Source organism: Falco biarmicus, chromosome 4, assembly GCF_023638135.1.
Source record: "Falco biarmicus isolate bFalBia1 chromosome 4, bFalBia1.pri, whole genome shotgun sequence".
Lineage (NCBI taxonomy): Eukaryota > Metazoa > Chordata > Aves > Falconiformes > Falconidae > Falco > Falco biarmicus.
Genome location: NC_079291.1, coordinates 105897303 through 105912052, shown reverse-complemented (window position 1 = coordinate 105912052; position 14750 = coordinate 105897303). Strand labels below are relative to the sequence as shown.

The following is a 14750-nucleotide window of genomic DNA, read 5'->3' as shown; positions in this document are numbered from 1 at the left end:
GGCCGCGCCTGCGCCGTGTGGCGGCGGGGCGACGGCAGCGCGCTTGCGCCGTGCCCGGCGGGGTTATATAGGCAGCGGCGGCCGGGGCTGTGACCGGGTGTGCTGCCGGTGCTTCGTGTGTCGCTTCCCGCTGATATCGCGTCGGCTCTCCTCTCAGGCGGCGAGGATGGAGGCGGTGGTGCGGCGCTGCCCGTTCCTGGCCCGCGTCTCGCAGGCCTTTCTGCAGAAGGCCGGGCCCTCGCTGCTGCTCTACGCCCAGCACTGCCCCCGGATGATGGAGGCGGCGCCCCCGGCCGCTACCCGCGCCCTGGCCACGTCCGCCGCCCGCGGGCAGCAGGCGGAGGAGGAGACCCCCACGGCCCGCCGGGGTGAGTACGGCCGGGGGGGCAGCGGAGGCCGCGGAGCCAGGTCCTGCCGGGGGTGGGCTGCGGGGCCCCGGGCTAGGCCGCCGTAACCGCAGCGGGGAGCCGGCCCTGCTACCCAGACGTAGTCGTCCTCAAGGAAAAACAAGTAACGCAGACGCTGTATGTCGTAGCAGGAAACTTCTGGAACGGGCAGCCTCAAGATGAGGGTTGCTTAATCCTTTAAATGTCTGGTTACCAGGCACGGGTACCGTGTAAGTGGAAGACTGGCCTGTTAGGCCGTCCCACTGCGGGTGGGGGTCCGCCATCCTGGGCCACACAAGCGGCTTTTCACCCCCCAGTAACATTCCCTGGGAGATCCTTACTCTGGCACTCGTGGAAGGAGTCAAGGCTTCCAGCAGAGCAGGGGCTGGTGGCTGGAAATAGCTGAACCCCAAAGGAAATCATCCCCTTGGGAGTGGAGGGGAGGTACTGGGTTTTTTTCCCCTTAGGTGTTACTGGGATTTTGTGCTTGTACAAGTTACTGCTCAGTTAAATAGTTCTGAATGATCTGTGCTAAATTAATTGCAAAGGTAACGGATAGAAAAGCTTGTCAGTGTATTAAAAGGGTCAAGCTGAAGTGCATTCCCTTCTCTGTCTTCACCTCGGAAGCCAAAAATGCCAAAGAGGTGGCCCAACAGAATACAGATGGAACCCAGCCACCTACCGGCCATCCACCTGCTGGTGCTAGCCAGAGCTCTGCTACCAAATGCCCGTTCCTGGCAGCTCAGATGAATCACAAGAACAGTAACGTTTTCTGCAAGGCCAGCCTAGAACTCCAGGAGGATGTGCAGGAGATGCAGGTGGACAGGAAAGGTATGTATTTTCTGTGCTGAAGTGTTGGTCTCTTCTGAGAGAACTTCTGGTGCCTGACTTGACTCTAGAGTGTGCAGAGTCTTAACAGGTAGGGTTATGGGAAACAGCAATAAAAAGCTGTTGGAGAACGTAGGTGTTAATGGTACACCTGCAATATTGAGCTGTGTTTTCCCTGAGTGACTTTGATGGAGGAGTACTGTATACTGTATTTTGATATGCTGGCTCTAAATGGGTGAATCGAGTTAATGCTCACACCCGAAGTGGATGCTTAGAACTAAAGAGAGCTTTATCAGGGTGCTGGTGTAGACTAAAGTGGCATATCCAGATATGGAAGAAACTGGGTTGAGGTACTAGGCAAGGACCAATGCAAATCCAAGCTGGAAAGCAAGCAAGCATATTTTGGTTTTTTAATAGCACTAAAGGGTATTGATGGCTTGCACTCCTGATGTGGAAGGGCTGTCCTTCAAAGGAAGGAACTTCTCTGCAACATCAGTAAAGCTTTGCCATCTGTCTTGGGAAGCTTATTTTTCTTTCCTGGTTGTTTATTGTGGCATAGTTTTAAAGAAAAATCTGTGCAACTGAACAAAATACTAGGAACAAAAAGGAAGTGGCTGGCTAGAATTTTGCCTTTAGTTGGGTGTGTAACAACTCTTTCAGACAAATCCTGTAGCTCTATAGAGTAGTTTTCTGAGTCATGATGAACCAAATGTATTGCAGGGAAATGTTGTATTTGAATTTGCAAGGCTTTCCTTTTGTCCTGTACAATGCAAATATTAAGCAAATGAAATAAGTTGATCCTAAAGGGCACGTGGATTCAGGCACATGCTTCCTAAAGAATAGAGCTACTTAAAATGTTTGCTTTGCTGAACTCAACTTAGTTAATTTTGTTTCATACTGATCAAGTTCACTGGAATTTATTACAATGTCTGTAGGTACAGAATTTGCCAAAATACCCACTACTTCCACAGTGAGGAACATTGAGACTGAGGGAGAAGAGCAGAGTGGCTTGCTCAAGAAGTTTAAGGATATTATGCTGAAGCAAAGACCAGAAAGCGTCTCTCATCTACTTCAGGATAACTTGCCAAAATGTAAGATTATCTGGCAAAATGCCCACAGGCTTGGTCTCTTGTGATTATTTCGTGTGTGCTTAAGTACCTGTCTCGTTTCAGCTGTATCCACCTTCCAGTATGATCATTTTTTTGAGAAAAAGATAGATGAAAAGAAGAAGGATCACACCTACCGTGTATTCAAAACGGTGAACAGAAAGGCACAAGTCTTTCCCATGGCAGATGATTATACTGATTCTCTGATCACCAAGAAGGAGGTGTCTGTCTGGTGCAGCAATGATTACCTGGGGATGAGTCGTCACCCTCGCGTGTGTGGAGCAGTTATGTGAGTAGTGCCATGTTCTTAAGGTGCAGTTTCAAGCTACAGCACCCTGCAGAAGCTTTTGTGGGAAGGCTTCTGAAGAATTGATTTCTGTACTGTGCTACATAAGCTGCTTCTGATATTATTCTTGGTATATAATTAAACTTATGTTCTTCTCTTAAGCTGGGGTAGGCAACTTAATATTATTGCCATCACTGCAGTATGGCTGTCAGTCACTGACCTTGCTCTTTGGATTTTCTTTAAAGCCCCCAAATCATAGCATCATGTTACCAGATAAACTGGGTGGTATATTGCAGCTGTACTTGGTTGTGTTGGTTGCTCAAAGACCTTAAACCTAACAGCTGCTTTTTGTAGCCAGTTCCTTTTTAGAGCAATGCCAATTATGTACTAAAATGTTTTTGGCCATAATCATTTAGTCATATGTGTGATGCAGTAACACTAATGCTTCTCTTTGGGCCTTCTGTAGGGATACACTGAAACAACATGGTGCTGGAGCAGGAGGCACAAGAAATATTTCAGGAACAAGTAAATTTCATGTTGATTTGGAAAAAGAACTAGCTGATCTTCATGGAAAAGATGCAGCGCTGCTGTTCTCGTCTTGCTTTGTAGCCAATGACTCCACTCTTTTCACTCTAGCTAAAATGCTGCCAGGTGAGACAACAGATTGCACCCCTATTTACCACAAAAACACAAGCATGCCCTAAACAATTGGGAGTACACTTTACAAATAGCTACCTGAACTAAGGATTCATCCTACTTGATCAGCAAAGTATGGGTTTTTTTAATGCCATATTCAAGTTATGTTCATCTTGTGCAAATTACGTAGCAGCCTACTGAGACTGGGATCTAGGAACTGCAGAAAGAATTGAACAAAAAGCTCAGTGTCTTCTGCTCTTGCATTTAAACTCCAACTGGAATTTAGTGTCCTCCCACTGGTGGGTGTGAACTCTAACTTCAGAAGTTAGATAAAAATATTAAGGACTTGGGAAAACCCTTCAGTATTTCCTTAAGCTCAAGTTTATTTTAGTTTAAACACCTAAAATAAGCCTTAAATATTACTCTTGCTTCATGATCTGTAACTTGCTCTTTTGTTCAAGAGCATTACTTTCTAGAATGTGCTACCCTTGCTGCCTGAACACTTCCAATACCTAAAGTAATGCTGGGAATCTGTTACACTTTTAAGTATAGAAAGTAACTGGGCTGTTTCCTCAGGCTGTGAGATCTACTCTGACTCTGGGAACCATGCCTCCATGATCCAGGGGATCCGAAACAGTAGGGTGCCAAAACACATATTTCGCCATAATGATGTCAACCATCTTCGAGAGCTACTGAAGAAGTCTGATCCATCTACCCCTAAAATTGTTGCATTTGAAACTGTTCACTCAATGGATGGTAAGCTGACATCAAACCCTTCTCTCCCCTTCCAGTGCAGTTAGTGCTCAAATAATCCGTATGTTAAGTCTGCAAGTATACAGCGTGATAAGGGTCTACATGAAATAGTCTTGTGAAGTGCCTGGTGTTTGGGGGAGCTTGTGGTATTTATCCAAGCTGAGTACAGGAAATCCTAAACTGCCAGTCACTGCTTTGGTTCCTAGGTGCAGTCTGTCCCCTGGAAGAGCTGTGTGATGTGGCCCATGAGCATGGGGCTATCACTTTTGTGGATGAAGTGCATGCCGTGGGGCTGTATGGAGCTCGAGGTGGCGGTATAGGAGACCGGGATGGAATCATGCACAAAATGGACATCATCTCTGGCACACTTGGTATGCATGTCCTGGCACTGCTACAGAAGCTAAAGCAGCAAAGCTTCTGAGCAGCCAAATTAAGTGGGTTAATTCAAAATAATCTGTTCAAATAAACTTGCCTAAGGGCTCTTGGGGGCTAGGATTTTTCAGAAAGCCCAAAGGATTTAAGTATGTCCCACAGTCTGAAAAGCTTGTGTTGAGCTACTTACACTGCCTTACAAACCAGTTAAGGTAGCATTGTGGGTTTTTTCTTTAAACAAGCTAGCAAAAAGTCCTCCAGTGGCATATTATACAACTCAGGAATAAATTCAGGTGAGAGTGCTAGTAGGGTAGTCCTCTATATTTAGTAGTGCTTAGTTCTTTATGTGAAATGGAGTGCTCCTAATCTAGAAACTTGAGATGGGGACTTATGTAAAGAGATTTGGCAAGAACTGAAGCAACTGCTATTATCTGAGTAGAATGCAGCCTTAGTAAGTTTACTGCTGCAAATCAGAAAGTTGTTTAAACAGCTTCTAAAACATAAATAAAACTTAATAGGAAATTTCATGGCTTTGAAACTTAGTCTTGGGTTACAGCCTAATAGAAACAGAAACATTCACCAGGCACCCTAGCTTTACCAGTGGCTCTGTTCTCATACCTGAACATCTGGAAAGGGGAGGCAGATCATTCTACTGCACAGTCACAGCAACAACCTTCTGTGCTCTCTAGGAGCACAGGCTATTTCTAGCATCTCTGGAACAGATTATTTTAAATCTGCTGAGAGACTTAATGTTGATCACTTGGGGTCACTATTGAAGTCTATGCTTGATGATTGGGCTTGTAAGGTCTTCCCCAAAATCAAAACTTAAGTATTTGAGAGAGTCTTGAACTGTCCTTGCTGTGTAATAGCTAGATCCGTGTTAGCAGGATTGGCTTAAAAAAAAGCTGTAACATGTGCTGAGTAAATACAAGATTAGCAGAGAGTGCTAGAATTGTTGCCTGTCAATAACTACATTAAGTACATAGTCAAAATAGCCTTTTACTTGGAAAAAGTTATAATACTTCAAGCCATTCTAATGGGTGGAAGGAATAACCTTGGCTGCTTTTTTTTTCCCCCTGCCTCAGGCAAAGCATTTGGCTGTGTAGGAGGTTACATCTCCAGTACAAGTTCTCTGATAGACACTGTTCGTTCATATGCTGCTGGCTTTATTTTCACAACATCCCTGCCACCCATGCTCTTAGCTGGTGCCCTGGAATCTGTCCGAACTCTGAAGAGTGCAGAGGGGCAAGTTCTGAGGCGCCAGCACCAACGCAATGTGAAGCTTATGAGACAGATGCTGATGGATGCAGGGCTTCCTGTGGTGCACTGCCCCAGTCACATCATTCCAATACGGGTGAGTACTTGGGATACTGTTGACACAGGACTGTGGTGCCTGTTTTCCTGTCCATGATCATGTTACACTTTCAGGTATTGGTTACTACCTTCACAAAGTTCAAACCTGTCTCTGTATTCAGCAGTGATGTGCCAAGAGTCTGGCTTAAGTTGTTCTTTGCCTCCTATAAATGTTGTAAAGCAGAGTGATAAAGTGGATGAAACCCACAACCTAAGAGTATACAGAAAGTAGGGAAGTAACAAGGTAGGAAAGAGAAGATTTTGTATATAAACAGCTACCTGCCTAGGCTGCAATGGTGTGCTTATGCCAAGAGGACTTCACAGCACAAGCTTCTAGGCCTTCTGAGGTATATGCTATTCATAGTGGCACAGGGGAGACTAGTTCTGTTGGATTCTTGTGGCTGGCCCAGTTGGGCTGGCAGGTCTGCCACATTGCAAGTTTTGGTTGATGTTGTAACTTACAGGTTTTAACTTTAGGTTGCAGATGCAGCTAAAAATACAGAGATCTGTGACAAGCTGATGAGCCAGCACAGCATCTACGTCCAAGCAATCAACTACCCAACAGTTCCCCGTGGAGAGGAGCTGCTACGTATTGCCCCTACACCTCACCACACCCCTCAAATGATGAGTTATTTTCTTGGTGAGTGGATTCTTGCATCAGTGCAATGAAGATACTGGGCTATCTATGTAGTCTTTGTACTAAAGATGAGATTAGGAAGCACTTAAGTTTTAGATGTTGCTAGCTGGACATTGTCTTTCCACTGCTGCAACATGTAAGAGTGTACTTCAGCACTTAACCTGCTTTGAGCATGACTTAAAGGCCAGTGCACTGCAACCTAGAATGGAGTGTGCAAGGCCAGTGCCACCCTACGCTGTCAGTTCCATCATAGCTGGCTCTGCTCATGCATTGTCCAAACTAATCTTCATTTGTTAGGTGGGGTCCAAAGAAATCTGCCCTCAGCTGAGCTGTTAACCAGTCTTAAACATGGACCTGCCCAGTCAGTCCTGTCCTGTGGTATGGGGATAGCTGAGACTCACTTGCACTCCAGATAGCTTACCTCTTGAGTGAGTTAAGTCACAGTGAATTCACATACTGTCCTAGCAAATAAGGAGGGATAGTATGCTAACACTTTCCTTTTTGCTGCTTCCCTAAATCAGTCCACTGTCTTAAGCCTTGATCTTTTCTGTTCTTAACAGAAAAACTGCTGGCTACATGGAAAGATGTCGGTCTAGACTTGAAACCACATTCATCAGCTGAATGTAACTTCTGTAGAAGACCCCTACATTTTGAAGTGATGAGTGAACGGGAAAGATCCTACTTCAGTGGCATGAGCAAACTAATATCTGTCAGTGCATGAAAGTAGTGGTGTTAGTTGTATTCCTGTCTAGTTCTAGTACCCAGTTGGTAGCATTTTTAAATTGCTTAATGAGTATTTTAATCATAGTTAAAGCACTAAGCTCTGAAAATAAATTTCTAGAGCCATCATGCCCACTTGCGTGTGTTTGCTTTTTTTTTACTTACTGTCTGGAAGTGGAACTGAAGTGTCAGTGGTTGGAAGGGCAGCTGAAGGAATAAAAGCAATGGGCTACAGCTTAATATCCTTCAGCTGAACTACTGCCTTCAATGACTGTGTGCCAGAAGAGCTTCAGTGGTGTCTTCTGGTGTACTACAAAGTAGTAGACTTATTTCTTTTGAGAAGATGGGTATTTATAGCTCCTCAAGCTTCTACCTGAAAGCTTTTGAAAACATGCAGGTATAATACCATATGCACACTAACCACTGTACAGCATTTCTTAAGAGTATATGCTATGTAATAAACTTGCACCCATTTTTGAGAGGGCAGGCATTTTAGGATGGATTCTGCTACCCTTCCTTTGTAGCTTTGTGCACAAGCTCTCCCCTTTCTGGTGTCCAGCATGGTGCTCACTGTTAAGACAAAAAAAGTGCTAATGGGATTTAAAAATAAGTGGTATTTTGTGACTGCTAGAAAACTAAGATGGCAGGGTGGTGTAGTGACTGGGAAAAGAAGGCCTGTTTACTACAAGAGGTGGATGCAAGCCACCTCAAGGTGTCTGTGACTCTTCTAGTCTGCATGGTCTGCTCTCCAGTGCATGCAGAACTAGACTTCAGTGTCAAGATTGATTATCAATAAGCAATCTAATAACTCAGGTCTCTGACAGAAGTCATTGTAAGAGAATGTCAGTGCTGCTCTTTGCAGCCACTTTTGAAAGCTTGGGCCTGTTGCCTAATTGCCATGCTGTTTAATGCTTTCATGAATAGCAAGGGCATGGTTTAAACAGGTGGAAGTGATTTTGTGGGTGTTATGTGTGGGCTCAGAGGTCAGTATTGGCATGAAGTCTAGAGCAAAGCACTGAAGTGCTTCCTTCATGTACAGGCTTGTCCAATAACTGCTGCAGTCTAGCTTCTGCAAGTTACTGAACAGCTACTCAATCAGACACTCTTGTTTTCTGGTTGTAACAAGCCAACCCCTGGGCACTGCCTTTTGCTGTCACACTTACAGGCATACTGTGAAGCTCTGGTTAAGGGTCCATTACAGTATCCCAAATAGCTACATGTTGGGGAGGTAGAAGCCCAAGTTAAAGCAACATCCACCAGTTCCATTGGCTGGAAGTCACCAGTCACTTAAGCATGTATTGGAGCACGCTGCTATTCTCAGAAGAATTTGTATAAAAATATTTTGACTTCCCAAGCAGTCAAGCTACTTTTAAAAAGGCCTTTGCCAGCCAGTCAGGTGATTGCTGCCTCTGTCATGTGCAGGTGTTCTGTAGGAGGGAGGAAACCACTCACCATCATGCTATAGGATTAACGTGGTCATTTAGCTCTGTTGCTAAACAAGGCAGTTGATGAACTGGGATGCTCAAACCCACCACCAGGTTATCATATGTGCAAGCAGTTGCATTGCTGTTCAAGCTCTGACATGCTGTAACGTTATCCTGATCTTCCTGAGGCAAGTTCAGTGCTGCTGAAGATAAAATACAACGGTGCACCCTGACTTCCTTGCCGCAAGCAGTTTGTGGCCTAAGACTGAATGAAAATGCATCTCCATTACAGAGCTTTTCTCATTATATATTGGGTTGTATTACCACATTAACTTGAGGCATCAAGTAAAAAGCCACAGATCCTACACCAACCTCTCCTAGAACAGGGTCCCTAACACTGTAACATGCCTTCAATGCTGTTCTGAACCACTGGCGTAAGCAATCAGTGGGGGAGGGAAGGAACAACACAACATGTTGGCTAATATATAGCCATAATCTGACAGTACAACATTACTTGCATTTCTAGTTTCTTCACTGAAAGCATTCAGAACTGGCCCAGTGCATTTTACATACTGGTTAATAAACCACATTTTTCTTTCTAGTTTTTATAGCAGCTATTCTACACTCCATACTGCAGCAGAGAAGAAACATGACACAGAAAGGGTACCAGCTACCAGAATTCTCAAACGTTATTCCAAATTAGTTGCAGGAGAGAACCAAATTCCGAGACTCGAAGCCAGCAGCCTTTGAAATGACAGGTGCACAACTAACCTTGACACGTGGCAATTGGTAGCACTGCACCCATTAACATCACGTGTAACAAGCTACCTTACATTCTGGTGCTGGCAAGCAAGGATGTGAAAGCAGAACCAGTGCTCAGCAAAGGGCCGGTAGAAGTCCATCACTGAACTGCAAAAGAAAGACAATTCCAATGACACACAGAAAGGATAGGTTTTCCCCAATGAAAAGAACAAAGAATGAAAAAACAAACACATATTTTTTCCCAGCAAGCAAAACTTGAATGGTGGGTTGCATAACTGGAAATATTATGTAAGCTTTACTTTGGTTTCTGGAAAAATAATAGAGGAAGTAATCGGTAAAAGATGTTTAAAGTCTGAGACAAATGGTCCATGACACTGGCAGAGTAAACAAGCAAGAACGCAGCCATAAAGCCACTGCTAAGATTTGTCTGGGGCAAAATAATTCATCTAGGTGAATGTTGCATAGCATTAAACTCATACTCTCCTCCATTTCTCAACCTTATTTACACAACAGAGAAACCCCAGGTGGTACAGGGCCAGCGAAAACATCCCGAGTGCAAACACGAGCTCACGTTCCCCATCACTGGGAGGAGGCATCAAGAGGGTCTCTAACCACCTGGGCCAGGACCGGGTGCCAGGCTGGGCAGGCTGTGGCAGCTTCACTCCCTCCTCCGCCCCTGTCGGTGGCACAGCCCCACCAAGCAGAAACTGCTAATTAGCAGAACTACAAATGCTCATGAAGCTTTTGGGGTCCTTGGCTTCCTGCCAAGCCCCTCACTGCACACTGGAGTTGGTTAGCTATATCCCCTGGGTTCAGCCCAGAAAGGAAACCAGCATCACAAGCTCCTGACCTGCGTTTCTTTAGGGAACCAGACTGAAACCCAACCCTCAGGCTGGGGTCAGCTTCTCCCACCGGCGGGCCTTTGCTGCAGGATGCCGTCACGGCTGCCGGGCTGCGCGCTGCCTCTGCCCTGTGCTGCACCAGCCCCAGCTGCCCCTTGCTGAAACACACTCCTGTGGGGAAATAAATGCCCTGGAAACCATTCCTAGTGCCTGCTCTTGCTGCTGCTGCTTCCAGCCATTAAGCCTATGCTGCTTCCTAGCCAGCAATAATAATAGGAACATTATTAACAGCACTAGGTTCATAACTCTGGTACCCCTGGTGCTTTACACCCATTTATTTTGGGCCACTTCTCTCGCACCGCACCCCTCAACCCTTGCTCATCTCCCAGCGCTCACATTTATCAGGGTTTCTCTCCCAGTATGGGGAGGACCACTCAGCCCATCCCTGCTGCCCACACCAGGGCTTTAAAAGCCCCACAAGCTCCCTGGTATCTGCAGCTAAGGGAAGGGTCTCCTGCCCAGGAATTTTAGAGCCTGCAGTGGCGACTGACCACATGCCTTTCTCTTATTTTGGGGTGTGTTCAGCCCCCAAAAGACCTTTCTTCTGCTCCCCAAAAGCAAACCCATGCTGTCCTCCTGAAAAAATCCAGGCTGAACTTTTGCTCCCTGCGGGACCCACCAGCTCCCACAGGCTCCAGATGGATGCACACAACAGGTCTCACTCTCAACGCCAGCAGCACGACCAAGTAAGCACTTCACAGGTCCAAATCTCCTGCTTTTCTTCTATTCAAACGGGCCACCTAGCTATACATTGCTCTGGGATTATGCCTGGAACTGACACCTGCCTTTAGATAATATTTATAATGTTAGCTAAGTCTTAAATCATCAGGAATGACCACTCATACCCCTGCCTGTAGGGACAGATGACAATGGGGCAGACGGGGGTTTTTAGGCCGAAACAAGCTACTAATGCAGGGCAACATCTAAGGGATTAGAAATCTTAAGCCCTGTCCTTCTCCCAAAGCCTCCATACGGAGTAGAAGGGGGGGCAACCAAGCCCCACAGTTTGAGATTTCCCCCAACCCCCAGCAGAGACTGACCTGCTACTGCTCCCCAGGGAGGTGCTGGGTTTTATGGGATGGGGAGAAGCCACCTTTCCCAACAGCCCACCCCCTCCAACAAGAGCCATTGCCCTGGATCTCCATCCCAGCGAGGGGTTGCAAAGGGATGCTGCAGCCACAGACCTCCCACCCCCCACCCAGGGGCTAGCCCCAGCACAGGACGCCCCTCCCCCCTTGGCTGCCTGGTTCGGCCGCCTCAGCACACAGCAAAGCCCACTCCTTGGTAGGCACTGGACGAGGCATGCAGAGGGAGCAATACCCATACTTGCTGCTCCCCAGGGAAGAGCAGCAGGGAGCTCCTTGCAGGGGATTACGGATGGGCCCCCTGTCCTGCTGCCACCAGCTGGGATGGAGGATGCAGGCGGGGACTCGCTGCAAACTGCTATAATTTGGGCAGACACCAGCCGGACTGCAGCTCGTGCTGGCACAAGGCACCAAAGCCGGCACCAGCACGGCTGAGCTTCCAGTTATTTAGGACACTGTGCTCCAGCTACCCTCCAGCCTGAGCCAGATCCCAAACCCTCATCATCCCCAAACTAGGTCAGGCTCCCTCCTCTCCATCCATACCCCTAGGCTTGCACAGACTTGGGGGAAGCTGATCCGGGATATACTCACCCCTTGTATAGCCTTTCACTCCTTGCTGCTCCTGCCCGCTCCCCCCAGCTGGCTGCCAAGCCCAAGCAGCGCTTTGGACAGGGCACAGAGCTCCTGGGAGGACCTGGGCTCACCTCCCTTTCCTGCAGGCACCTGTGCTTTTGTAGCCAGATGGCTCTTTCAATTCACACATTCAGCTTACAATCAGGTGTAACTCCTTCACAGCTCCTCAGCTTCAGCCCTCGGGGGAGCAGAAGAGTTATCTCCTCTGCGATTTTGCCCTTTGCACTTCTTCACCCAGGAATCCCATAGCGAAAAGCATCCTGCTCCCATTCTTTCCCCTGTGGCTCGTTTGCTGTGGAGCCCATGTCAGTCCTAAAAAACCTGTGTGCTTGGGCTGGCTGTGGGGATGCTCAGCCACATCCACCTGCAGCTGCCCCTTCTTGCTGAAGGTGGCTGTGCCCTGCTGCTCCCTGCCCGGTTGGCCAAACGCGGGCATGGGGTGGCCTTGTCCCCCTGCACACATGCCCCACGGTGGCACCAGCAGCCGCCAACCAAACGTGGGTTTCCCAAGCATCCCCTCAGACCCCGGGGCTTTTGGTATGCAGCAGGGGAGACTTTATTAGCTCAAACCTTAACAAGAGGGAGACCAATGCTTGCACGAAGCCTGGCGTGTATGCTGGGTGTAGGGATGTGGGGTCAGGAGGCAGCAGCCAGGTTTGTGGGTGCTTTAATTGCCCCTGGGAATTGCTCTGCGTTGAGCCAGCATGGGCTTTGTAACCCACTTTCCAAAGGGAACCCAGCACACGCGGCCGTTGGTCCCTTGCCTGTGAGTTCGAATCACGTCGGGGTCACAGTTCAGCTCCCCTCCTCCTGCACTGCTTCAGCACCCCCCGTCCCACTGTCTATTCTATTCTATTCTAATTCTCAATCAAAATTAACAGAAGGTGAGCTGCAAATCGGGCTACATTCTGACAAGCCTTGCAAAACCAAACAGTTGGATAGTGTGTCCCTGCTAGGCTGTGCTGCAGGAGAGGCAGCATTTGTGCTCAACCCTTATATTTTATATATATATATATACACACACTATATATATATATATAAAATATACCAGAGACTCCACAGCCAGCCATGCTCCCAGCCACCTTTGCCCCAAGCTCCAGCAGCAGGGCTAGTGGCCTCCCACTGCACATACTGGCCCTGCTGGGAGCTGCCACCAGACCTGCAGCTGGCAGAAGGCAGGAGTGGGGATGGATGGGATGTGACTGGGGGACAGGGTGGGATAGGATAGGATAGGATGGGAGGGGATAGGACGGGACGGGATAGAAGATGGAGGATGGGATGGGGTAGGATGGGAGAGGACAGGATAGGATGGGATAGAAGGTGGAGGTTGGGATGGGGTAGGATGGGAGGGAATGGAATGGGCACCAGCTGGGGGTCTACAGCCCTTGGGCTGCTCCTGGCCAGCTCCCCCACAGCCACATGCAGTCATCCTTTGGCATGGGGGGGCTTTCAGCTGGGGATGGCTGCGCTGGCAGGGGGCTGGGGGCAGTGAGGGGGGCAGGTGGGAAATGGGGGACACCTCTCACTCCTCCTCAACATTTGGGAAAGTTTAAAAATCATCAAGCACAGAAGGGAAGCAGGATCCAAAGGAGAAGGGGGTGTACGAGCTTTTTAGATTACTCTGGTGGTGTTGGCCTGTAGAGGAATGAAGCTGGGTTAATTATCACTGATAATATACAGCTGTGGGCTGGCTTCAGGGGCGGCGGGCTGGCCGATGTAGACAAGGTGCAGCTGTGGCTGGTTCTGTTAAGGGGTTGAGAGCCAATGGAGAGAGCAGCTGTGGGAGAAGCAAGAGAAGAAACAGTGGGCCCTGGATGAGATGAGACAAGGAGAAGGCAGCAGAGGGACTGTACGAAGAGTGTGTTGGTATGAGATGGTAAAAGACCTTGCCGCAGCTTGATAGTTTGGAGAGTGTTGCAGCACTGGCTCAGAATTATTAGTATTTATATGCAGTGGGAGTGCTATGCATAGCAGCATCTTCTCTCCGCCTCCATGCCAAAGGGACACTTGTTTAACATTGGTTCTTTTTTTGCATGAAACTCTTTTTTTTCTGGGTTTTTTTTTAGTGTTTTACAGCTGACTTCTCAAATCATCCATTTCGTCCTAGGCACAGCGAGTGAAGCCCAGGCACAGCACAGCCCTGACCTGGTGCAAACCCCACCAGGCTGGTTGCAAGAGCTTGTTCAGGGCCCGGGCTGTGTGGCACACAGAGAGCCTTTCTGTGGGGCAGAATTGCAGCTGAGCTGCTCTGGGTGAGGAGAGGGGAGGCAGCAGCTTTCAGTGGCTGTGTCACAAGCTGGGACGTGCTTTCCTGCTTCTCCATCAGGATCCACTGCTGGGAAATTCAGAGCCTGCAGCCCAGCTGGAGTTACCACATTTTGGCTGTTGGCCATTTTTTGGATGTTGAAGATCTCTGGTAGGGCAGCTCCTCACCGCTCAGGGACATGTGGTGTCTGCTTCCCCCCCCAGGGGCCTGGGACCCTCTGCCTTGCCCTAGGTGAGGTGTGGGAGGGATGGGGCCTGGGATGTGGGCAGACCCCACCACCTTCCCAGCTCTTCTCTTGGCTCAGCATCCTCCTCCTGCTTTCCCTCCCCATCACCACACGAATTCACCCCAGCCAAGAGAACAAGAGCCCCAGGCAGTGGCCTCACAGCCTTGCAAAATCATCGCCAGCCCTTGAAAAAAGGAAAGCTGGGCTGAGCAGGGATGTCCCCTCCGGCAGCCAGCTGGCTGTAGCTCCAGGCATCGCTGGAGGGGTCCAGCATTAAAACCTCTGCCGGGTTGTCCCAGACCCCTGAATCAAAACATAAATGTCCTCGGGGTGGTCAGGGCTGGATGCAGCCACAGCAGGCAGGCAGCAATGGTT

The 14750-nt window shown here is 48.3% G+C and overlaps 1 protein-coding gene across 1 annotated transcript; it reads left to right on the top strand.

The window, feature by feature from the left end:
* The first annotated feature begins 51 nt into the window (after positions 1-51).
* Positions 52-7208, top strand: ALAS1 (5'-aminolevulinate synthase 1). The gene is made up of 10 exons (XM_056337030.1): positions 52-368; positions 1014-1217; positions 2150-2305; positions 2387-2609; positions 3073-3257; positions 3819-3998; positions 4202-4366; positions 5453-5721; positions 6198-6360; positions 6918-7208. Exons 1-10 carry the CDS (start codon positions 167-169, stop codon positions 7076-7078), a joined length of 1908 nt encoding a protein of 635 aa, XP_056193005.1. The 5' UTR covers positions 52-166; the 3' UTR covers positions 7079-7208.
* The last annotated feature ends 7542 nt before the right edge of the window (positions 7209-14750 follow it).